Below are 25,726 nucleotides of genomic sequence, written 5' to 3'. Positions count from 1 at the left end.
CTTTGGTTCTTTCGCTAAAGTCACGTAGATGAAAATAAAACATCATGAAAAGAAAGTGAATACAAATATCACGACGTTTCGATCGCAACACAAGCGGTCGTCATCAGGAAAAGGGGATATTCTCTAAAGGCAAACTGTTTATAAAGCTTCAAATCCAGATTGTTTATAAAGGTTTGGAGATGGGCGTAGCCCAAGTGTATCAGCAGCAATAAATTACCACACACCACTCCACACTGCTGACGGTGGAGGTTGATTGACAAGACAACACAAGTCAAGTCATGACCCAAAGTGGTTGATGACATCTTTCCAATGATTGCCGAGTATATAACCTTCCTCTCGGTTGAAATTGCATTGCTACTGCATTGGCATTGCTGCTGCATTGGCATTGTTGCTGCATTGGAATTGCTGTCCCGCCCATGCTGATGGTGCTGCTGATACGATTGGGCTACGCCCATCTCCAAACCTTTATAAACAGTTTGCCTTTAGAGGATAACCCCTTTTCCTGATGACGACCGCTTGTGGTGCGATCGAAACGTCGTGATATTTTTATTCACTTTATTTTTTATCATGTTTTCTCTCTATCTACGTGACTTTACCGAAATAACCAAATTATATTGACGTTCACTATTCACACATTTTTCAGAACCACGTTGGGTCAGCCAAGTGGGGGTATAACTCAAAAAATGTTGAGAAATAACTGGCTCCAAACCACCCCGGCTCAACGGGCCAACCACCACTTGTTTGTGTTCTCCATCATTGGGCTCAGGCTCCAATAACGCCATCAAAGAACAACCCCAACGGTTTGAATTTAAACAGGAGCGAAGCCCCCAACGCGAGTGGCTGACCGTGGGGCCAATGAGCTGCTAGGGGGGGGGCGAGCACGCGCCACACCCCCCAGACCCCCCACCCGCGTGTGTTGTTGTCGTCGCGTGCGCGAGCGTTGCACCCCCCCACCCCTTCCCCAACGTTTGAATTCACGCGCGCGTCGCGTCACTCGCGCATGCGCACTGCGCACCCCGGCTCGGCCTTGGCGGGGGATTCGGAATCTGCGGCTCACGGGGAAGGAAGAAAGAAACAAAACATCAAAACTACAGCGGTGGAGAGAGCATGGCACTCGGCGCCCTCCTCAACGCCTTCCAGGCGCTGAAGGTGGAGAGCGTCAGCAGCGGTGAGGGGCAGGGCGGCGGCGGGGGGACGATGCCGCGGGCCCACAAGCGTTCGGCGCTCCGGTTTGGCGGGAGCTGGTTTTATTTAGGCGAGCGCAAGGATACATTGGCGGTCAATGGGGATCCGACTAGGCCTCAAATTAGGCCTCCGGCCAACGGATTTGTTATTGCGCCTTAAATTGCCTCGCTCTGAGTGACTCGCGACACGAAGGGAATTGTTTAACTGGCCAGCTGGGTTCATTGAACTTCGGTTCATTGTTGGGGTGTTCGCGAAGGATGTTCCTGGAGGGGTGGGTAGGGGGGGGGTCTTTCTCACTTGCCTCTCGTGTCTGTCTTTGTGCTTCTCTTGCTGTCTCTGTGTGCGTTTCTTTGCACGTGTATCGCTTGTCTTGTCTTTTGTGCCCGTCACATTTTTGTCTGTCGATATCCGTGTCGCTGTGCACATTGCCTTACCACAAGCACCCTGGTTATGTATGTTGAACTTCTTTCGCACCGTACGTGGCCAACCGTGCTAATTGGAGGTGCGTGCCGACGACATCACGGCGGATGATGTAAATTACAATTGTAATTGTGTTATTCCTAATTAATTGCAATCACAATTAAATCGTTATGCCGTCTAACAGTGCTGCTGTAATTGCTATTACCGTTGTTGACATTTACCTGTCTTAGGATATTTATTTTAGTTTCGCTTTGTGTATCGCCATGTGTCTTGTGTATCCATTTCTATTCCTGTCTGTCTTCATGTTTCTCGTTGTAGCTCATGTCTCTGCTATGCCTCTGCTATGCCTCTTGGGCTCCGACTCCCCTCTCCCAACTTTACTTAGTATTGGCATTGCTGTGTCCATGCAATGCACACTAAGAATATGAAAATGCACACCGTTTTGGGGGCTACAATTGCACACGCCTGTGTTGTCTCCTCGAGTTGCCTTGAATTCTGCCAAGTTTGGGTTAACGTGTTTAGTGACGATACTATATGGTACTCGCGGTCATTCACACACTTGAGGGTGATGATGCAACCATGAAGATCTTTTAAACAGAAACGAAAAGCGTCCAATAACTGAAAATGCCTCAAGCGGTTTGTACAGTATATGCAGCACACAAGTCTACCAAATGCTGGCCCTACCAATAACTAATCATGAATATCCAACCAGCTTTTTTTCTCACTGACCATAACCTACCCTTATCCCACATTCTTAGCCTGTGCGTTATCGTCTTCTATCGCTTTTGAGTTTTATGTTGGCTGTGCCTCTTGGCAATTCACAGTAAAAATCAATGCAATGAATTTTTGTTCTTTTTATTCTTGGCAACTTCCAGAATGGGCAGACGAAGTATGGGAGCAAGACTTCACGGATACAGTGCCACTGGAGGGCTGGCTGGAAGAGGAGGTTTTGGCCAGGGGTGTTGATGCATTTGACCAGTTGCATCTGCGCTTGGAGAATGTGGCACATGCACAGGAGGGTGCTGAGGTAATAACAAATGCTTAATACCAAGTACAAAGTTGTTTTAAATTGTCAGATTTATTGATAGTGATGTTCCTGTGAACTTACGACCAGATTACTCGGAATAGGTGCCCATACGATTGGATAACTGAAGCAAAACGGATAGTGCTTGGATGGGCGACAATGTATAATGATGAGTGTTGTAGACTGGGGCTACGTGGTTGGGGGTAGTGGGCAGTGCAGCTAAATCCATTATGGAATTGTACTTCTCTGCTGCTCTCACATTTGGTCTCGCGAACTTAAATCTGCACTGACCAACATGGTAAAATATCCCTCACCACCTATGTGGTGTCAGAAGGCCCGATTCCAGATTTAAATAAGGGATCCATGTTTCTGTGAATAAGTTTGTTTTATTACTTTGTGGTGGTCGAGTGGCAGTTGTTTACAAGCTAATCTTTGAACTTGGCAATGTTAGTTTGATTTCTAGCCACGCCTAACATCAGTGTCGGATTGCTATGAACTGGTCCTAACCCCCTCGCCAAACCGCACTGACCAGTGTTGTAAAGTGTGGTCAAACAACCCTCTGTGGCAGGCATGGGGAGGCCTATATCCAGCAGTGGCTTGACAAGCATTTTAAAATCGTATATATATTTTTACATTGTAATTATATTATGATTGTAATAATTTGGTTATACGGTTTCCCCCCTGCTGCAGTATACCTGCCTGTGTCAATGATAGGAATACTTTTAGTAGGAAAGACACAAATGATCAGTACAATTTTTGTTGTATAATCTCTTGTATGTTTACTGATTGGAGTATACAGTATACTTATGTGACCTCTGGTTATTTTCTTTTTTTCAGAGTATTTGGAGCTTCCTTTATGAGAAGCGTATTTCTCATCAAAACCTGATCGCCATACTTCATCACTTTGTAAACAGTGGCCAGAAGCAGACCTCTTCGTTCCAGCAGCGCATACTCGCTATGAAGGCTGCATGTCTTTACTTTCTCCTGCTGGAGATCCCTGGTAAATCCCACTGGGGTTGTTAGCATTGTGGTTGGCATGTTACTGAATTTTCGTATGTAAAATGTACGACTTTATTTTATTTAGACTTTATTAAGGGCAGTTCTACAATTGATTGTTGATGAAATACAATTGGTACTACCTGCTGAATTTTTTCTTAAAGCATATTTGCTAGTGCAGCGTTAAAACATTTGAGGCTGTAGATTTTACGCTTTGTATTTGAAATGATAGCATCTCCCGTATTGGTTTGTGTTCACAGGCAGCATAGCACACAAGGTCTTTCATCCGGTGCTTTTTGACAAATGTGTGGCTGTGGCTCAAAAAGTCCTCCCACAGACATCACATGGTAAACGGAAACTAAAAAGTGCACCACTCAAGGGCAGTCAAGCAGCCACAGGGAGAGGGCGCAAGGCCAAGCAGCCACGCTTGGAGGAGGAGGTAAGAGTTTACATGCCTGGCACCCGCTGTGCCTGTCAACTGAAACATGCTTACGTTTATTGTTTATTGATTTGTTTTATGCTAGTGTTTACAACATGCTTTGCTGCACAGTAAATGGGTAAGGGCAATGCATTTTACAGTTTGTCTTCAACGAAGACATCGTGAATATTTCAGAAGAATGAAAAATGAACGAATTTGATATAACAAAAAGTTTTGTGGATGTTTTATTAAATTTGCCTAACTACTTTATCAGGGGAAATCAGTGCATACATTGGCTTAGTACAAACGTATTGAATGGATTTATTCGGGTAGTTTTGTAATTATCTATTTTCCCGACATACTTATCAAAATTTTGAAATAATTGAAATTAAATTGGCAAAGAATAAATGCAAGGTTATTTACTTTCCAGTTCATAGGTTTTAATCAACATTGAAGCACATCCAAATTTTGACTTTCATTATTTAGTGCATATTATAATATATTATCACCATTTCATGCAGCTTTGACAGCATTTATAAATTGAATTTGCCTTTTCCATTTGCGGAGACAACTTTATTTTATTGAGTTTTGTAAAAAAAAAAGTGGTTTTTATTTCAGCCCACTGGTGGTTTGGAATAGCATTTAGGAGATGATTTTCATGATATTAGATTTGTTATAATGGAGCAAACAAAGCTGTACAAAAGAGGCAAAAAACAATGCAAACGAGGCAGTTCTTAAATGGAATAACCACTCCAAATCTTGATTATTCTATGAATGACTGGGGGTGAGGGTTAACCATTACATGCCAACTAAAGATTGATCGCTATAGGTGCACGATGCGTTGGAGAATGAGGACGATGATGAGGAGGCCGAGGAAGTGGCACTCACAGGACAGAATGTTGAGCGGCTGCATGATGTGGCGTGCTTGCTGCTGAAAACCCTGCATTGCCTGCTCTCCGTGTTCTCGCTTAAAGAGAACCCGCAGTGCATCAGACATTGCATTCAGGTGCGTGCTCGCCCGCCCATGTAACCGACCCGTCGAGCAGCCCCTTGGGGTTTGTATGCACGTGGATTCAATATGAATGTGATTGATTGGAGCTTTTTTCCTCTCTAAAGAGTTTTTGTCGTGCAATGTACGTGCGTCGATTTCGTAGTGAATATTTAAACTGACCATTTACGGCATGTATAGCAGCAGTGCATATATTATTTGAATCCACATTTGTTTTATTAGTCGCACAAGCATACTTAAATTAATGATAATTACAATAAGGTTGAATGTGCCAAATGGATATTTTTGACATTGTTTTTTTTACAGTTACAATACACCATGTTTGTGCTGTTGACATATTGATTCTCTCGTTCAAGGCTTTTGATAACTTTCAAGTGTAGAAGTGATGATGAATAGTTTTGTGCCGCAGGTCCTTGTGGAGCTAACCAAACAAAACAGCCACTCTCAGAAAATTGACTTCTCACTAAATGTGTAAGTGTTATCTCCAATTTTATGGATCACGTATTTATTTTATGTTTAATCCAATGATACAGTTTTTGTTAAAAAATTTATTCTCTTATTTTTAGAAGCACAAGGCAGGCCCACTCACTTGCAGAGCTCGCGTATTGCAACCTGAAAGTACTCTGCACTACCTCCCATGGCTCCAAAGATGAGGTACACTTGCGATACCAATGTGTACTGACACATCTTATTAGAATTGCAGTATCTAAATATGTATTTTAGTGGACTATCTGTTAATTCCACAAATTGTTTGACCATCCAGTCTTTGAATTACTTTGGTGTTTCCTTAGGTTTTACGAAATGTTTTTCATCGGCTGTTAAACCACATCCTCATGGTGGGCGGAGAAGCACGTGCAAATCTGGTGCTGGCTTTTATTCCACAGTATGCAGTCAACTTGAGAAACCAAACGCTAAAGTTTGTGTGGTATGGATACCAATAATAGAATTGCACTCATTACAAAATGCATTGCTTATCAGCGATCATTACATTGTACTTGAGTCTTTAGAGTAATAACCCTTTCTCAGACATTTCTTGCATTTCTATGATCAACTCATAAAATTGTGTGTTCAAAATGAACAACGATGTACATGTATGTATTTGCAGTCATTTGGTCAAAGAAGATGGTGAAAAGTGTATTCCACTCCTCCGGATCCTTCTACAGCACATTTGTGTTAAGGTATTGTACCTCTTATATTTTAATTGTAAAAGAAAATATGCTTATTGTAACTTTTTCACATCATACATGGTGCTGCTGTTATCTGCTGTCAGGTCCCAGACAAAGCAGATTACCGGGGTCATGCAGCACAAGCGGTGTGCAAGCTATTGGACTGCATGAGCAACTCAGCTTATGCGGAATTCATTGAGTGGCTCTACAAATACTCGCAGAATGCCAAGGTGATAACTGAAAGGATACATTTAGCTTTCACGGTGTCAGCAATGTAATTTCGTGACCATGTTCAAATTGTAATAATCATGCTACATTTGACTGTTGTAAATGAAGAGTTATTAAAACTTGACAGTCTAATAATGGTTATTTTCAGAATGTGAGCAGCTAAAAGTAGGAATAATGTTCCAGAGTATTACAAGTATTTTTGCAAGTTGGAAATGTGGATATTAAAACAAACACTTCGACAAAATGTTGTTCATTAGTAGCTTATTACCCTCTGACCTTACTAGGGCTATAGATCGGGCTATATCAAGTGCCCTATACAGGATAAACATATCACTGTGGTGGCAGGACATGAGAAGAATACCCTAGGAGCTTACTAATTAATCCAGTTATGTGCATTTGTAAATGGCATACCTGAACAGATGTTGTGAAAAATAGCATATCTGCTGTTCGCCTTGTGCAGGTGGGCTACCGCGTGTTTGCACTGGATGTCATTTTGGAGCTTCTGGATTGCCCAGAGCGAGAGGCGGACAGTACCGTGTCTACTGGGCGCCTCAGGTTTTTTTCACACAAGTTCCTGGTGCATAGCACTGTGGTGCGTCGCTGCTGCGACCGCATGTCCACTGTGCGTGCCAAGGCCCTGTCTGCGCTAGCCAAGAGCCTGAATCAGCATGGCAGCGCCGCTCTGGAGTGTGTGCACGAGATCGTGCAGGGAGGTGAGCATTGTTGAGAGTGTACTGCATCCTATGATAGTCAAAAGTACAAGGCTTGAGATTGGCATTGTTTATTTCTGTTGAAATACTGAATCAAATATATAACTTTTAGTTGTGAAATGTCATTCACAAAAATATTTCATTAGTGAATTGTCATGAAAAGAATCTACTAAATACCTTGCTCGTCCATTCGTAGCCAAATTAAATTCCAAAGTCGCAATATTGTCTTACCTACTGACAGTGCCAGTGGGGGGGGTGGGGTGGCACATGCCCCCCCCCCCAATGATCCGATCGAAATCTCTAATTTCGATCAGATCATTGGGGTTTATTAGTAATAAATCGGCATTTTGCAACTCCCACTGCCGCCACTGTAGCATATTACGTGCCAGGGACTCTGAGATGATAGGACAATAGTCTGAGTTCATAATTGGCAATAAGTAACGGCAAAGCCGTTATAAGTGACTCGCAGAATTGTGCGCAGTTGCATATACAGCACACGACTTCCCTGAAGGCATTCACCTCCAGCGAGCGCGATGCCGATCACACGGTTCGAATTCGACCCTCGATCGATGGCTGCGCCATCGCTGCACACGCGTCGAATAAAAAGCAAGGGACAAGTCCTTACTAACAACTCCTCTATCATTTTTCATTGCTGAAGGGGTAGCCCCCCCGTCCTGAAAATCCTGGCTCCGCCATTGGTCTTACCACAATTTGTGAAATATTTTTTTTTCCCAGCTGTAAAGGGTGTCTGTTTCTGCTCTTCATAAATTGGTGACCTTTAATAATAATGTTTCAAAATTAGATTGTTTATGAAAACTTTTCCGAATGCCATACATGTTGCAGATAAGTTACTACTTTTGATAAATAATGCAGAAAATATAGATTGGTTGATAAAATATTGTCACTGAGAGGAAAGTGATTGTGTCGGCCAACTGACTGCCTAAATTAGGAAGTATTGAGGTTTATAGAATATTCAGTATACATTTTTGTAGAGCGTAGGTGGAGGTGGGGTGAGTGTCAGATTGTAAATAATGGACTTGCTGAGGCGCAATGAGTTAACAGCACATGACGAGATTCCATTTCAGAAGTAAATATGCAGATTGCCTTTGATATACAAGTTTTTTTCCCAGGATCTGAATATTATATTCATGGAAAGCCCCTGTTTGACATGACCCTTTGGAGTATTGTTAATACTCCCACCGAGGCAGAGGGGAGACTCATTTTGACACAGCTGACATCCATAATGGCCCCATTGACACATGCAGGAATGCATGATAAACATTGTACAGTTCTTTTTTTTTTCAAAGGGCCTATTCACAGTCCTATTAGGCTGTCGACTAGCTCAGTACCTTCTGCCTTACGGAAAAAAGGTTCTTGGTTTCATTACCAACCGGGGCCATCCTCTGTGGAGTTTGTATGTTCAGCATGAGTTTCCTCTGGTTTATTACCATAACTATAACAACCATAATGTAACTGGTGTTGACCAAACATCCCAAATCTGGAAAATGACCTACAAATGACTCAATTGGGATTACACATGGCAATATCACCTGTACTGCAAAAAACTATGCACGGCTCATCTTAAAAAGACTATTGTGGCTAGGTGAGACTTTCCTTGCGAGAAAAGTGTAAATCAATAAATAATTCACAACAACATGTTTAAGCCACCAACTCTTAGATCCCCTGATCTCTTTTTGCAAACTGAAAATTTCAATTCAGGAAGACAATCTCAACGTTCACTTCTGGAATGCATTCAAAGTCTGAATCATTACACCTCAATGAGTCCATAATTTACACTCAAGCTGACGTCTCTTGCACCTTAAGACTTAAAACCTGCATTGCCGGAAGAAGGCCAGTTGGCCAAAACTTATTTAATTTCTCTCAGGGATATTCAAATAACCGATTTTTTAAAATGTACCCATCTTGGACTGTGTATACATCTGAAAAATGTTTGGTTCTTGTTGATTTGACTTTGTCTTGAGGACCCCATCGACTGACCTTATACACAACTACGTGTGCTGCGGGCTTCAACGAAACCAACAACTCTCTTGGCATAGCAAGTTTGACTAACACATCTATATGTGTTGAGCAAAGGAGCAGCAAGAGTAAGTGTTAAGCATAAAAAAACACATTGCTACATGTATACACATAATAATAATAACTGTTGACCAATTGTACATTCAAAATAAGTCTTTAGAGTTTCTTGTTTTTATACAAATTATTTTTTAAATACATTTAAGATACGGTATTGTTGGAATGTTATGTTACATATTTTTTCATGTTTTTATCATGCTCAACAGCACGTACATTGGGAGCTTTAAAAACGATTGAAATCACAGACCTGGGCAATGAGACACTTCCATATGGTAAAGCTCACCTTTATATTGTTTACTGTTACTGCATGTCTAATTTTTTATGCAAATAGCAATTTGAGCAATATATTACATTATGTGGTTCCTTTATATTGCCATATACTCCCATCTCCCATAACCTTGCTCCTTTATAATTCCACACCTGAGGTCCATTTTCTCACGGCTTGATTTCACCAATTATTGTTAAAGGCCACTACCTAATAAATTATTCCTCCATACTCAAACCACCTCCATTCTTATGTTTGCGTCTGCCCTTTTCATGATCTGTATTAAATCCCAAATTTTCTCCCCCTACAAGCTGGAAATTATCCAGAAGACCTGTTTTTGACTTCACCTGTATATTATACTTCATCACTGCAAATCTCAGAACCCTCCACTTGCTCCCATTCCAATACTGGCTCAATTTTAAGTTTGCCATTACCAATGTCCTCTGTTTAGACCAACTTCTGCCTACCTCCTCTACCTCATGTCACTTCTTTCTCCTCCCATTGCCCTCCTGCAGCAACCAAGTCCTGTCAACATTTCCAGTTCACTTTCTTTCAATGAGAGTTAATTCCTGTTATTTTCAATCACCCCTCTGTTGTCTTCAGATCCCTCCTGGCTTTCAGCAGACTGTTCCTCTCCGTTGGATTAAGGCTTTTATTTTCTTCTGACTGTCCATCTTCATCAATCCTAGTGTCTTTATTTCTACCTTTATGCACCCAAAGTATATTTCTCCCTGGATTTCCCTGTCCATTACCTCCAATTTCACCTTCAAAATGAATAGCTCGCCCTTATGTCCAGTGATTTCATAATGTGCATGTCCTTGTATACAGTATTTGATGTAGTTGCTCAATAATACTTTGTAAATCTTACTATATTGTATTGTGCTATACTATAGGTCAAGAAGTTTTGTCCATGCTGAAGGAACGAACGGGAGATGAAAAACCCGGTGTCAGGAAATCAGCATTACAGGTGTTGCACAACGTGAATATTACAGATTACTTGTTCTTGTGATAAATAATAATCACCGTTGTAATAATCTGTTCAAGTTAATATTCAATAAGTAGCAGTATCATATTGTAAATCCATTACTGGAATTGTAACCTCTGTTATGAAAGAGTACTTTCTCAAAATGGAATTCTGTTACAGAAATGCATTGGTTGCTTGTTTTGTTTGTCTAAGTTTGCAATGCCACCAACAATAGAGGGGTAGGTTTACAAACGAATTTTAAATATCTTTCCACACTTGCTAGGTGCTGGAGGGGATGTTGCAACACGGCATCTTGCCGTTGACGGATGTGGACCTGGCCTGCCTGGTGGAGCGATGTCATGATCCTGCACTCTCTGTCAGAAAGCAATCACTGCTTTCACTGACTAATCTCCTGAAGGTGTGTGCTCTAGGCGTCATATTTAAACCCACGGGATAACCATGAAACAACCATCCTATTAATGAATCACAAGAATGCCGTGCTATTGAGTAACTTATTTGTTATGCCAATTCTAAAAGTTTACTTATTATGCTTTTGTTGGACAGTCAAAACTAAGGACATATGTTAGCAACACTAATGGAATGCTTTCAACTTTGAATATGCTGTGCATAGAGGAAAGTTTATAAAGGTGATGATTTTTTTTTTACAATTGCTATATTGCTTATGTATTCTAATGTTCCACAATAACTACTTTACCATCGTAATTTCTTTGTGGCTTTGAACAGAGCCACCCGGAGAATGGAACGCTACTTCGCGCCTGGCTCAAGGGTCTACTGCCAGCTGTCATAGACCGGGAGACGTCTGTTCAGGAGAAAGTGCTGGAGTATCTCGATGAGGTCATTCTTAAGAACGTGAAAGAGAAGCAGACAGGCACCGGAGGCTCGAGCAACCACGACCCCTCCCACAAACGCGCGTGGGACATTCTTGAAATATTGGTCATTCCAGAGCATCAGGAATTGAGGTGAATTGCATTTTTATCTAGAGAAGAAATGTACTTTCTGAGTAATGTCAGGAATATATTAATTACTGCTAGAACCTGTGTGTTTTGGGTTCATTAGCCTTTAAAAAGTAGCTTGTAAATAAAATAGGTGCTTGTAAATAGAATACATGTAAAAAAGTAGCTTATAAAGTATGTAGGATGGAATGTGGTGATTTATTTTTCCCTTTTGAGACCAGATTTTGAATATAACTATTTTATACCAATTTTAATGTTTGACCATCATGTCCGTGTATCTCACCACAGCTCGTACCTCGGGAAAGCTTGCCATATGCTGGCTGCCAAGAATCCCTTCAGTGCATCATTAATTAATGCACTACTCTCCCATGTACAGTCAGAGCATGCCCCTGCTGCCTGGCTACTCTTGTCAAAGGTAGCCGGTCACTGCCCCAAGATTAACTGCACTAAAATATTAGCATGCTGGGACCAAGTACACAGGTGTGTGCCTTTTTGTCATTGCTTTCTGAATACGCGATCTGTGGTGGTCTCTTCCCTTCTGTATGAATTAATATGAATGTAAATGTACTCCTTTTGCCTGAGCTCTTCACATTTGCCTTTCAGGAATTATAATATAATGCCCAGTACCATGTGTCACATTCTGGCAGTGATTGGTACCATGGCGAAGAATTTTTCTAATGACGGGTGCCATCAGCTCATAGGTAAAGTGGTATTGGTTTCACAACTCGGGTTTGCAGTGTATGTTCTTTTCCATGAAATATTAACCTCCAAAACTAAATTTTGTATGAGTAGTACAATTTGCAATTGTAAAAATTTCATTCTGACAGTTGTGTGAAATACGCTTGCAAAATGAGCCACCTATGGGTGATGTATTTTTTTATATTGTTTTTCTGCTGCAGAAAACCTCCTGGAAAGGTTACGATCATTTGATTGCCCACTAGAGGTGATCACTGCCTCTGTCTCCACCTTGGACCACCTTTGTAGAGCTCAACAGGAATCTCCGGAGAGCGCTATGGTACACAATGGCATTTGTATAGAACAGCTGTTCCATTATAATATTGATAATCATGGTGGGACTTGTACTCGTATTTTTAAGTGCAGTTTAGCACATCCAACAATGCACAATTAGAGGGTGTCTCAAGTTGGCAAAGGACTAGAAAATAGAGCAAATCTAGTTATTACATTTCCAGAATTTGCTGCAAATTTTTTGTCTTGGTTTCAAGATTGTTGTGACAGCGTTGCTTTTACCTTGTACGTGTGTAGAAACAGGTCAGCAAGTGGTGCAAGCAGCTCATCGAAGCCTGTGATGCTTACATTTCCAGAGTAGTGCTCACTGAGACCGGGAGGGTTGGCATGCACGAAGACAAGCTGGTGAGGACTGACAGTCAGTCGATAATCCCATCTTACCAAATGTCAGGTTTCAAGTACAAACATAACTTACTGCCCACTGTAAGACATGATGATATAACTGCGTGCTCAAATCTCATTGAAACTAGTGCACGGTGCATATATAACTGCATTTATCTTGGGCCTATTGTGTATGTTGGAAAGAAATTGGGACTACATGTAGAGATTCTGAAGACTCATAAGGCAAATTGCAAAGGCTTTCAAATATTGCAATTGTACATGCACATTCATATGTACATGCAAGCATAATGCAAGGTCTGGGTAGCAATGTTTTTGTCATTGGATAATGAAATTAAAGATAATTCATATAGCTGACATCAAAATATAATGTAATAACAGTAAATAACAATATACAGCCCTTTGTCAATCCACTACTGGATGAAGGCCTGCCCACACTTCTTGGTCAATTGGGCTGTTATATCTTCACAATGATCATTACAGGTTGCCCCTGATGATAGAGCCGTAACTGGGAGTTGAACTCGGGTTACTGAGATCATAGTCCAGTGCGCTAACCACTGTACATACCACTGCTTTCCCAAAATATATAACTTCCCTCATTTATTAGACCCTTAATTTTCGTTTTACACTGACAAATGGGAATTGCATACTATCTGCTGTTTTTGTTTAGTTTTTATTACATTCTTGGAATAAAAACTATACCTTGTTTTGGTAAAAGGGGTAGCATGCTTGCATGTGTCCTGTGGGGTGCTCTCACTTTTTGTGTTTATGTGATACTAAGTTACCCTTGTAGTCTTTGCCCTTTGGTAATAAACATAAATAAATGATGTGCTATCAACGTTTTTTTACAGTGCTTTCTCGCAAAATAGCACACTTTGCCGGTGTTATTGAGGTGTACTTGAAAGTTACTGTACTATATTGGATCTTAAGGTCGATCTGGAGGTCAGTGGGAAAAACAACAACAACAACCCTATGATTTATTTTGTGAAAAAAGCAGTTTGAGGCACAGATGTAACCTATTAAATTCACCCCATATGGTTTGCACCTCGTGTTAAAAAACATCTTTCTCTGATGTGATTTATGACGGGACAGGAAAGAAAATCCAATGATGGTAGTAAAGTGGACGTTTACACCTGGTCTACCGATGTGTACATGTATTTAACAAAAATCACAATTGCTTTTATTCCAGTTTTGCCTCTAGATCGATGCCAAATATGCTGTTAACCAACCAGTAAAATTGGGCTTTGTTTATAGATGGAAGTAACTCATTCATAACTAAATTTTCTGGCCCTTTTGATTACACAATACGCACACTTATTAAAATAGTTTAAATTCATAATAAAATTAGTTCTGATAATTGACGATTTGTCATGTTCATCATTTAATGGAACATTTTTCTTTTTGTTTAAACTTGTGTAAAATGTTAGAGGCTGAAGAGTGGGCATTAGTGATCATTTGCTTTTATCATTCAATACCTTTTTAATATGGCATTGGGTTTACTTGATTGGCCTAACAATTGGTTGCACTAGTGCAGTCGACATAAAAATGGCAATTCCTAGGACAAGCACTGCTGGCTTAGATTTGTGACTGTGATTGACGGTAATGGTGTTGTGCCCTTCACAGATCCGCTATGTGTTCACACTCGGTGAAGTGGCCCAACTGTCCCCAAGCAACATCAACAAGCGCATCTTCCTCCTTGTGCAGTCTCTCCTGGCCTCCCCGAACCTTGAACAAGGTTCCAAATAAATCCGCACCATCCTATTTTGAAAACATTTGCCAGAGGTGATTAAACGTGTTGTGCAAAAGCGTCCGCTGCGTAGGTCGTGACACCGGTGAATCCTTGTGTGCTGTTACAGGAGAGACAGCAGGGGAGTCCGAGGAAACGGCCGTCCCAAGCAGCCAGCCAATTCTATTATCTCAGCCACTAGCACACTTCTACGGCTCCAGCATGCCTACCGTTGTACGAGCGCATGCCTTCATCACTCTGGGTGAGGGAAAACTCTGATCCTTTCGAATAGACCAGCATTTTTGCGGTGCTTGATGAACCATATTATTCTAATCTTGATATGTATATTGTCTGATGCTGGTTATATATGAAGTTTAGGCAACAATATTTGGTGATTACTTGTTGCAGCGGCCTGTTTGACTGCTAACAATTTGTTTTCGCACACCGTTCCATTTAAACTGGAATTTCTTAAACTTCTCTGTCACCTGGATTACGATACAAAGGTTGTATGTACCGTACCTGAAGGAAAATTATATTCACTGAACAAAATCATAGCTTCTTTTAGAACAAGCTGTTCTTGTGAAATTATGTTGTTGATTTCCTTTGTTCATGTAATCCATGTGTGTTGTGAAGGAGATTTAATAGGCAAAGTATGCTCAATAGCGATAATGAGCAGCGTACTTATTGTTATGTAATTTATAATTGTGTAGCACATAGCTAGTGAATATTTATTTAAAAACCTTACGTAAAACATTAAGGAGACCACCAAAATATATATGCTTAATAAGGGTGTCCTTTTGCCATTCACATATGACAATCCAGCAGCATTTGTTTGACAAGTCAGCCCAGTCTGATTACTTTAACAATTACTAGATTCGAAGCTTTCGTGACTGCAGGAATTACTCTTTGGTTCTTTCGTTAAAGTCACGTGACTTTACAGAATATTGGTCTTCGAAAACCAATAGGCTGATGGACTAAAATATATATATTTATTTATATGTGGGTACGCAGAATAGGAGTTATGGTTATATTTATTATAACTAATAATGCTCCACAGCCATGCAAAATTAGTTTGTGTACCACAAAATATAGATGTAAAACTTGTCAATAATTACACAAATCCTAGCCTCTTTGATGAGGTTACAATCCAGTTGCTAGATGTGTTTTTACAGATTTTGACCTTGAAAGAGGCAGCAGATATGTTTGCTCTGGCTCCGCTTGAATGTAAATCCTCTACTTACCATCGTTGAAGAGATCATTAATGTCTATATATACACTTTTGCTGTATGCGCATTTAGGGAAATTGTGTTTGCAGAATGAAGACTTGGCCAAAAAGTGTATCCCAGCCCTGGCCCGAGAGCTGGAGATATCATCAGAGATATCCATCCGTAACAACGTAATCATCATCATGTGCGACCTGTGCATCCGCTACACCACGCTGGTAGACCGCTACATCTCCAAGATCTCGGCGAGTTTACGGGACAAGGAGCCTTTCATCCGCCGACAAACGCTCATCCTTTTAACCAACCTGTTGCAGGTGCTGACCCCCCCCTCCCCAAACCTTTAAAGGCACATTTAATGTTATCTGTCATCTTTTATTGTCTTATACAATCTGTCGTCAAACGCCTGTCGTTAACAACTGCTTCCAGTGTAAACGCTCTGACGAAGCCCGTTGCTAACTGTTGTCTTAAATAATTAATGAGTGAAAGAGGAAAAAAACAATTTGATAGATGATAGGTGCTATGTAAATAAAGAACAGTATATAGTCGCCGATTGTAAATTAGAGTTTAATGTACATTATTGGCTCGGGCTACGCAGGCTCCTTTTTAATTATTCAGTTTGGCTGTTAGTCTGAGTTGTACTTGTTTTTTCGTGAGAAAAAGTGCTTACAAAGTACATTTATTTGCTTTTAGGGTTCTGTTTTTACATGTGGAATTATAACCCTTATGGAGAACAACATTTATTTGAAAAAAAATCGGCATGCAAATTGGATCATTGGGTTGATTTTGTCCAATTTGTCTGTTGAAGTGCTTTTCATTTTAAGCTGTTTTTGATAAGCATCCTAGTTCATGTCTGACAAAGCAAGCAGTTGCTAAGACACGTACCATTTAATGCCAGATCCTTTGTACAGCACATAGTACACGAGAAACTATGCACGTCAGATTTTGCATGTCAAATTTATTGTTCATTCGTGCACTGCTTTGTCCTTGTGTGCCCAGGAGGATTACGTGAAGTGGAGAGGGTTTCTTTTCCACCGATTTGCCAGCGTGCTCGTGGATAGTGATCCTGGAATCCAGAGGTATTATGGAATGCATCATTGAAGATGTATTGTACGAGGGGGAAATATGCATACCCAACCAGTGACAAAATAAATATTTAAACTTTTGACCAAATACTAATCAATACGATGACGACCTGATTTTAAATCTAACAGTGATCTAATGTTTTTTTAAATAAAACTAAAATTATAATAACATTTTCAGTTCATGGAGAAGTGTATATTGTATAAATTATTGAATTGTATTTTCAATACAATTTCATTAATGTAAAGCTTTAGCTTGGTACAGTGGTGAAATCAAGCATAAGGTCTAACTGTTTAAATATTGAACATTTTTACAGCGATCTGCCTTGGCGATTAACAGTGTTGGATATTAGCAAGTCACCAAATGTCTCGATGACATTTTACTACAGAGCGTTAAATAATAGTGTACGAACCATTCGCGGTCAAGGTATATAGTGAAAGCCAGTGGAAGAGTGTTGGCCGAGAAAACCCGCTTGCTTTACTAATGAGGATGTCATTGCTTGGGGAAATAAAGTAATTGTGTTGTGTGCAGAGCAGCCCCAGAATACATTAATGTTTAATATGTTTGGATTAAACCTGGGCGCCTGTGTCTGATACTATAAAGCGTGTGGCTTGGTGAGTACTATATAATGTTGTAACCGCTATAATTTGTAATTCCAATCAATGTGGAATTCATCAACTCAACATACCAGCAAAATAGCAAAGAGTTTACATCATTGATTTTTATATTTCTTTGATTTAGATTCTAAATGCACAGAACAAAAACTAAACCGCGTGTATAATTTATTCTCAATGCAGCAGGTGTGTGTTAACATAAATATTAGGTTGGCTAATGCACTTCTTTCTTGATTTGAATACACTAATTTAATGTTGAATTGTTGATGTGGTTCGATTAAAAAATAAAGAGTTTTATTATAGCTAAGAGTAAAATGCAGTGGTACTGTTGATAAACAAGGCCAGCATTTTGGTTTACCTGATTCACCGTTTGTGAAATGGAATGCCTGGCAGCGGAGAGATTCCCGATGGACTTTCGTTGTTGCAAGGTGTTTTGAAAGGCACTTCACACGCAACTCTCTTTTGTTTAGCTTTGCAGAGTTTTGTCTGATCCATTTGCTGCTGAAGAAACATCCTGGAATAATTTTCCAACATTTTATCGAGTGCATCTTCCACTTCAACTGCTATGAGAAGCACGAGAAATACCAATTCAGCCAGACAGAACGGTAACACCCTTAATCTGTGCAATGCACATTGGTTCATCTTTATAGATGAAGATAAACATGCCTAATGTAATTAAAATCCTCCGTGGCTTGCCTTAATTGTGTAATCACTGCTTTATGCACTATGAAATAGATTTTTTAAATATATAATTTGAAGATAATATTGTAAAAAAGTGAATTGCCCCATTCTTTCAATTGACCTTGAGACGATATGAAGTAAAAAAATTGAGATAGTGTTAAAGGGAAAATTAATGTTAAGGTTGAGTGGGAAGCTGCCACTGATTTTCAAGGTAATGGTGCTTTTTAACTCTTAATTCTTATTGTGATGCTGTAATGTACACGGGGCAATATATAGCCATGTTTTAACTCTATTGTACTGTTAGAAAACAATCTTGTGTATTGTTTAATTACTGCACCGCAGCTCGTGATAACTGAGAAAGTCCACTTTCTCAGTTATCACGAGTCACATCGTATTCATTTTTCTCAAAATGTCAAATGTGACACCGCTGTGTGGTTGTGATGTATAACGGTTGACCAGTTTTGGTAAAATCAGGTTAAAGTTGTTGTATTTTGATGCTAATGTGGCTAGAAAATTATAAATATTAATTGCAGAGCTAAAACGCTTATTTGTTTAAGAGGTGGAATAAAGTTAAAATAATTTCACGTCATTACAGTGTTATGAATAATCACAATTGTGAATTTTTTACAGTGGTTTAATTTAATGTATTTGCAAGAGAGATTCAAATGCTCATCTACTCTGTTGAGCTTGTATAAACTTCTGATAATTTGCTGTGAAAGCATACGCACCTTTTTTTCGTAACAGGGAGAAGCACCTGTTCTCACTGAAAGGCTCGCACAACAAGAGCAAGAGGATGACCATCTATCGCCTATTGCTGGAGCACTTGACGGACGAGCAGCGCTTCAATCTGAGCACCAAGCTCGCTCAGAACATCCTCGGTGTGTGTGTGGGGTCGTGAGTGGCATCCTCATTACTTCAAGAAAGTCACGTGTTTTTTTTCCCCATGTGCATTTTTATGATTTTGATCCCATCTTTCTGACTAGCTACAATAACACACTGTTTAAAGTAACATTTTTATAAGGTAAATGTACTCAATTTAGCATGTTTTTATTTTTTTCAAAGTGAAGGAAATTGCATAAATGATCAATTCAGTGCACCCTTGCCAGCTTAACTAGATTTGGTGTATGTTATGTGGCACGGTAATTGTGTATTTAGAATTGTTTTAGCAATGGGGTTTTCCTAAATGTGCTATGTTGGACTGATTTTATATTGCATATAGAAACACAGCAGGCATATCTAGGCATTGAAGAAAGTGATTTTTAAGCATGCATATCCCTGTTTAACACGTAGGGTTTAGCGACCAATATCCATAATACAGCTTTTTTTAATTTGATCACTTAAATATATAAATGTGTCGTTAAACTCGTGCTGTGGCTTTGTTCTCCAACACACCGGTGTGCTGTACCAGTAACGAATTAGCATGTTCTGTTTATGTGACAAACCTTGCTAATTGGCTGTTGGGTGGTGGTGGTGAGTTTAACGACATATTTGTGCGATCTAACCCAAAAAACCTGTATTATGGATTAATATCCCTGCTTTGGGCAATGAGGCATACAAAGTGATAATGTTAATGCTGGCTACATTTTCATTGTTATTGTTGTGTACAATTTTCGGCTGATGGTTTGGATATTGTATCGTGCAATTTAACATTTACATGGATGTGGGGGGCGACATTAAGTGGTGAACTGTATTGTGTTGCCACTTAAAAGTAGTACACCTGCAGCCATTCATGCAAGTGTGATGTTGGGCTCATGTTTGTTTGGACACTTGCAGTTGGCAAGGTCACAATTGCGAGTGAAGCAACACTAACATGTGTAACATGCTCATTTCTCAAAAGGGGGGGTGGAGGGGGGTAGTCCGTAACAAATTCTACATTGCCAAAGATAAACATTCTTGCATGCACGTTATGTGGATTGCACTGCGTTTGAAATATCCGAGTAAATCACGTGCATTGCGGCATTGTTAATTTGGAGATCATTTTCGTACAAAGTCTATCGTTTTATTGGAAAGGTCTGGAACATATTGCCCGTTTACTTATAAACAGAATATTGATGGACTTGCATTTCTAGTGGTACACAAACAAGAATAAACCAAATACACTAGATTTGTTATTTACCCTGCCTTATAACAAATAAAAAAGATGTAGTCGGCTGACATTGGCACTGGTACTGGAGAGCAGCGAGAAAATGGATGCGTATTTACGCTATTGTTGAAAATTGCCCTGTACTCTTGGGGCCTTGAGGAAACTAGAAAGTTTTAAGAGAGTTCACAAATGCGCATGTCTGACATGAGCAGTGTTATTTATCTTCGTAGACACCGAGTAATCATGTTCTACTCCGCTTTATGTCACCGGCCCGAGTGACCAGAGGCATCTTTTGTACACCGAAGCTGTGTTGGTTGATGAGGGCAATAATGTGTGTACGTGTTGTGCCTTCGTCCCTGCCCTTTCAGGGAGCTTTGTGGATGGCATGCTGGCGCTGGATATGGAGGCAGCCGACCTCCTATCGGACATTTTTTCCGTCCTCTGCTGCAAGGAGATTAAACTGGTGGTGTCTCGCGCACGGCCAGCGGACGAAGAGCTGCCCGAAGACAGAGAGATGGCAATGGCCAATGCCGTCATGCAGGTTGCCCAGAAGAAGCTCATCTCGCAGGTAGAACCCGCTGCTTGATGGTACATTTTTCAGTCGAACGGGACACGTGGCCACATCGTGTAACTTTTTAATGGAACATCTGTTGTGGCATAATGAAAATAAAAGGACGTGAATCTTCCGTTAGAACCAAAAATATGTTGTACAGTTTTGTGACGCAATGTGTGAGTAAGTGCTAGATTGTTGTATCAAAAACGATAGAGTTTTTAGTATGGATTCCGATATTGCTGTTAGTCAAGGAGAATAATAGAACTCGGGCTGCTGGGTTGATAGCAGTGGGCCAAACGACTGCACTACCGCTCCACTCCACTTTAAAAAAAAAACACTGAGGTTTAAAATGATTGGGAGTGTTATGGAAGGTGCCTTTGCCTTTATTTAAAAGTTGCATCTGTGTGTGTATTCCCAAGGTGCAAAAGAAAAACTTCGTCGAGAACATCATTCCAATCGTGATCATGCTGAAGAAGCAGATGGAGACGAAGAGATTGCCAGTGCTCAAGGACCTTATGCAGTATCTCCGGGTCGGTTTCCCACACCGTCACCTGAATCTCAGTGTTGTCAATGTACCTCTCATCGTAATGGAACTGTGTCCCAGTGTTTGGTGTACACTTTTGATAAATCGCTGCAAATCGGGGTGACAATTAGTTTTGAGAATCTGTTTTTATTTTTTTACTCCTCCACTGTGAATGGTGGCTGCAGGGGTGACACTTAACATTACATTTAAACATGCAAATTAAAAAATATTTAATTTTGCACTTGTGATTTTATGCATGTATCGTTTGCTTAATATCAATACATTGTTATACCCATATGTTGTCATCTTTTAACCGTTTAATTGTCATGCATGCATATGACTAAACATTACAATTACATTTACAGATTTTAAATTATTTGCAAGAAGATGCTTTTTTATGTATAGCCTGCCTGCGTGTCCGCGCTATGAAGTATAACACGGTGTTCTTTTAGGAGGTGATGAAGGATTACCGTGATGAGGTGAAGGATGTCCTGGCAGCTGACAAGCGGCTGGCGGCTGAAGTGGAGTACGATCTCAAAAAGTATGAGGAGCAAGAGGAGAGGGAAAGGGAGAGACTGAGTGGGGATCTTCCGTTGCCTCCCAATGGCCCTGCTGGCCCCTCCAGCCCTGCCAGCCCCAGGGTCCACTCTCCCACTGCTGCCCCTGCTCCACCAGTACGTGTCCTCCTTCAGGAACACAGCACCTTCATTTCATTGTCTGCACACGAAAGTTGTTCTTTGTTGAATACAGGCCGTTGTGCAAAAGTAATACATTTTGCTTGGTACAATGTGAAATAATGCCAAATTTGTTTTCCGGTTTCCTGATGTTCAAAATAACTTCCTTAGATATTGCAACAAATGCCATCTTTAATGGGTGATAAATCAAACCTGTTGTTGTAGGACTGTCATTCACTGCACGTAAGCAAAGATGGTGCTGCCAATACGTCAAATCCAAGCCCGTTAGGAGGTGAATCAAGCAAGCCGCATGAGCCCAACGGTATCAACTACACACCTCTTGCCAACAAAACCAGGTCTGTACCAATGCGACTACTCTTGTAAAAAATGTAAAATGTGTACAAAAAATTAGTGTTACGATGTAACGGCATCTGCTTTGTATCGAAGGTTTATCGGTGGTGCGGTGTGATAGACCACAGGCATAACCACACGACAGTGGTGTAAAGCGTTTTAATGTTGAACCAATGGCTTCCTTACACCAATGGGAAAACCCACCACCAATTTCACAAAAGACAAAGATCCCCCATATAGACTGCAACAGACTGTTGGAGCAAATGCTGTTAGCGAGCACCTATGAAGGCTGGCACGGCACACGAGGTGTGGGTGGCCACCAGCACCAGGACCGGTTCAGAAAATTCGTCACTGTTGTTGGTAATGGGCAGGAATCTAACTCAGGATACCGGGTTCATAGCGCAGTGCGCTAACACGACACTACCGGTGCCCATACATACATCAACCGCCATTCAGCACTAAGTGACGGTGACGTCACCACGGCGCTTGTACCAGGCTATGTGCACGTTGAGGTCACGTGAAGTGTCGAATGCCCGCCGGCAGGAGGTCACGGGGCAGACTCTCACACCCAGCCCTGCTCCACATCTTCCCCTCCTACATGAGATGGCAGTCCTCCGCTTAGACCAAGTCCAGACCCAATTTTCCGATGCTTAAAGCTGTCGGGGAGCTGTGTTGTGCTGAGTGCGGAAGCCCCCAGATGTTGCAGGCAACGCTGCGTGTTTTAAATTGCAGGCTGTTGCGTACGTGTGTTTTTACCCACAAGTGCCAACCAGTTTTAGGCATTAACTTGATGGGCTTTGGGTATTGTCCTTTGCAAGTGCCCTCCCAGCTCTCGGTTGTACTCTTTAGGGTTGAACTCTTTGGGGTTGTCCACACAGCACCCCTACGGCCTCCCCAGGCAATTGCCACAGCACCTTGGGTGTCTGGCCCTTGCACATGCTTCACCTGTGCCACCCCCCTCCTAGATGATGCTGGTCGCTGTGAGGTCCACTCATCTCCATGCAAGCCGTGCGCTCTGCGAGTCTCTTTTCCACTTGGTTGATTGAATTCCCCTGTGTGATCATTCTCCTTACACAAAAACTATTACAACAAGTTTCACAACCCTGGTTCCCACTGATCCCAACTCAGTCACACTTAACCCGTGTGGAAAAAGACCGAAGGAACCTCTAAGCCCCCCTGGGTACTTTTCACCAACATTTATTCCCCTATAGTATCCAGTATTACGAAAACATCAAGAGTACCTTTATCCAACCAACTCGATAATTTCAGATGTAAGATAAGAAAAAACAAATACAACGTCACCTGGTCTGGGATTTGAACCCCCCCCCCCCACTGCGTAGGGCACTCATGCTCACGCCCTGGCTAAATCCAATGCACCGCTTGCCCCCACATGATTTACTATCGTGTCTTGTGTTTGCCTTGTAACAAATAAGTTGGGGCTAAAGAAGGAGATGTATTAATTGCTGCTGGGTTGACTATAAATAATTTGCGCTCCTGTTTGTGAGTGATGGGTTATTCAGCTTCCCCCCCCCCACCCCTGTGATTCGTCCAGCAGGCATCAGTCGTTGAGCACCGTCGCCATCGTGAACTCGGCCAGGAAACTGGTGGCGGCGCAAAGAAAAACCCACAACCAGAGTATTAACGTCACTCCGCCCCCGTCGAACTCCAAACCTGGCAAGGACTTCACGAGACATTCAACGCATGTGGAAAACGCTATCACGAGGCGCACCACCCATGTCCCCTTCACCTGCTGTAAATGCCTCGGGCTCTGTTTTTGTTGTTAAATCTTTGCATTAATCTAAAACTTCTAAGCATGGCTGCGTCACCCGATGAGAGGCTGGTTGTAATGACTGGCGAAACGTTGTACTTGAATTATAAATGTTGTGGGTTTACTCTCCAACACACCGGTGTGCTGAACTAGTAGCGAATTGACACGTTTTGTTTACGTGACAAACCTTACTTATTGGCTGTGTCAGGTGGTGGCGGTTTTAGCGACACGTGTATATTTATGCGATCTAACCCCAAAAAAACCTCTTAGGGATTCTAAGTATGTAGTATGTTTATTTTTCAGGATCGGAGCTAAACCACAATACACAGCAGAAAGCTTGCGAGCCTCGAGTGACCCAAGGAGCGAGCTGGAGAGCCTTCAGTACCCCAGATCGTAAGCACGTTATCCCTCTGTTCTTATCTTCCTTACATGTGATTTGTCAGTATGGACTTGTTCTTGACACCTCGCCTTCAACTGCGAGGACAATCTTCACACGTGCAGACTTGTGTGTGTATATAACGCCCATTGTTTTGCAGACACGATGGGTGACATGACATTTACCAATGCGGATGTTGATCTGAGCGTCATCACATCTCCTCCCGCTGTGCCCAATGGTAAGTTCTGTGCTATTGCTTGGTGTCTTTAACCTTATTATGTTGTATCAAAACATGCACTGCAGTTTGTCTTCAATTTATTTGCAGCAAGTGGAAGTCAAGAGGCAACCGCGTGTCCTCCGAAAGATATTCTTTGCCTCTTGTCTCCAGACAAGCCGTGAGTTATTTTTCACATGGTCATATTCATTTTATGAATTAACATGGAAAATAAAAGCTGTGATTTTTAGTTAATGCCTAAACAAAATGATGGTATATTGCATCTTCAAATGTGCAGCAAATTATAACATCAATCATGCAGTTTTGAAGATAGATATGAGTTCACTGCAGTTAGTGGACTGCCGTACGTACAGTAAATATGTATTAAATACTATTTAATTTGTTTGACATAATTATGTGTAAATAAACTTCCATAATATAGCATTGGTTAATTATTTTTAGTCTTATCGAGAGGGTTTTTACTCAACTGTTGTTCATATCCGCTGTGCAAGCTTCATTGTCATGGACGCCACCGTTAAGTTTATTTGTTTGCACGTTATTGACATTGTCACGTTTAGAGCGAAGCGTGGTTTTATTTTGCTCGGCCAAATGTCGTGAAGAAAGCTGTGTACGGCTAACTGGTCTTCTCTGACGAACCCCCTCAGAGCACCATCGATCAGGCCATGGAACCTGAGCTCTCCCACTGGGAAAAACAAGAAACCTTTTCAACCACGGAGAAACAGCGCCGCTCAGAAGTTCCCCCTCTCCCCATGTAATTCACTCAAATGAGACCCGCACATGCGAAGCACTTGGTCAAAGTGTTTACGAACTAGTATTTTTATTTTCAGTATTGAGCTGGCCTTGGTGCACCTTACGTTTGCTTATGAGAGAAACAACATGTATGACACATTATTTTGAAGATTATTATTGCCAGCTAATGTTACATGTAGTTTTCCCATGTACAGAAGATATATATGCATAGGGTTTTATACTTGTAAATCCATGTTTTATTTTACCTAGTTATACAATGCACTTGCGTTTT

General features: G+C 41.1%; 1 protein-coding gene across 4 annotated transcripts; it reads left to right on the top strand.

Moving 5' to 3' along the window:
• The first annotated feature begins 1,021 nt into the window (after window positions 1-1,021).
• On the top strand, window positions 1,022-25,726 carry NCAPD3 (non-SMC condensin II complex subunit D3). Of its 4 annotated transcripts, none has more exons than XM_078857182.1 (35): window positions 1,022-1,168; window positions 2,481-2,632; window positions 3,467-3,629; window positions 3,886-4,064; window positions 4,873-5,049; window positions 5,462-5,523; window positions 5,622-5,706; window positions 5,844-5,977; window positions 6,158-6,230; window positions 6,323-6,448; window positions 6,907-7,159; window positions 9,139-9,261; window positions 9,457-9,522; window positions 10,409-10,482; window positions 10,763-10,897; window positions 11,224-11,459; window positions 11,742-11,933; window positions 12,057-12,154; window positions 12,353-12,468; window positions 12,717-12,824; window positions 14,442-14,553; window positions 14,675-14,806; window positions 15,843-16,081; window positions 16,764-16,843; window positions 17,932-18,066; window positions 18,887-19,020; window positions 20,594-20,793; window positions 21,198-21,308; window positions 21,754-21,975; window positions 22,201-22,331; window positions 23,879-24,000; window positions 24,398-24,487; window positions 24,631-24,708; window positions 24,796-24,865; window positions 25,350-25,726. In XM_078857182.1, the coding sequence occupies exons 1-35, from the start codon at window positions 1,108-1,110 to the stop codon at window positions 25,471-25,473; spliced, it is 4,593 nt and encodes a 1,530-aa protein (XP_078713308.1). In that variant the 5' UTR covers window positions 1,022-1,107; the 3' UTR covers window positions 25,474-25,726. The 4 variants fall into 4 exon arrangements, with proteins under 4 accessions (XP_078713308.1, XP_078713311.1, XP_078713310.1 ...); XM_078857185.1 differs by having other exon boundaries at window positions 5,619-5,706; window positions 9,214-9,261; XM_078857184.1 differs by having other exon boundaries at window positions 5,619-5,706; window positions 23,882-24,000.

The sequence above is a fragment of the Lampetra fluviatilis genome, chromosome 5 (assembly GCF_964198595.1).
Source record: "Lampetra fluviatilis chromosome 5, kcLamFluv1.1, whole genome shotgun sequence".
Taxonomy (NCBI): Eukaryota; Metazoa; Chordata; class Hyperoartia; order Petromyzontiformes; family Petromyzontidae; genus Lampetra; species Lampetra fluviatilis.
This window is presented reverse-complemented; position numbering and strand designations above follow the sequence as displayed.

Bases quoted from the DNA above. Each gene is read 5' to 3' on its own strand.
- NCAPD3 (XM_078857181.1), top strand. From the start codon at position 1,108: ATGGCACTCGGCGCCCTCCTCAACGCCTTCCAGGCGCTGAAGGTGGAG. The intron at 5,524-5,618 runs GTAAGTGTTATC...TCTTATTTTTAG, and splicing joins ATTGACTTCTCACTAAATGT to AAGCACAAGGCAGGCCCACT. The intron at 24,488-24,630 runs GTAAGCACGTTA...ATTGTTTTGCAG, and splicing joins AGCCTTCAGTACCCCAGATC to ACACGATGGGTGACATGACA.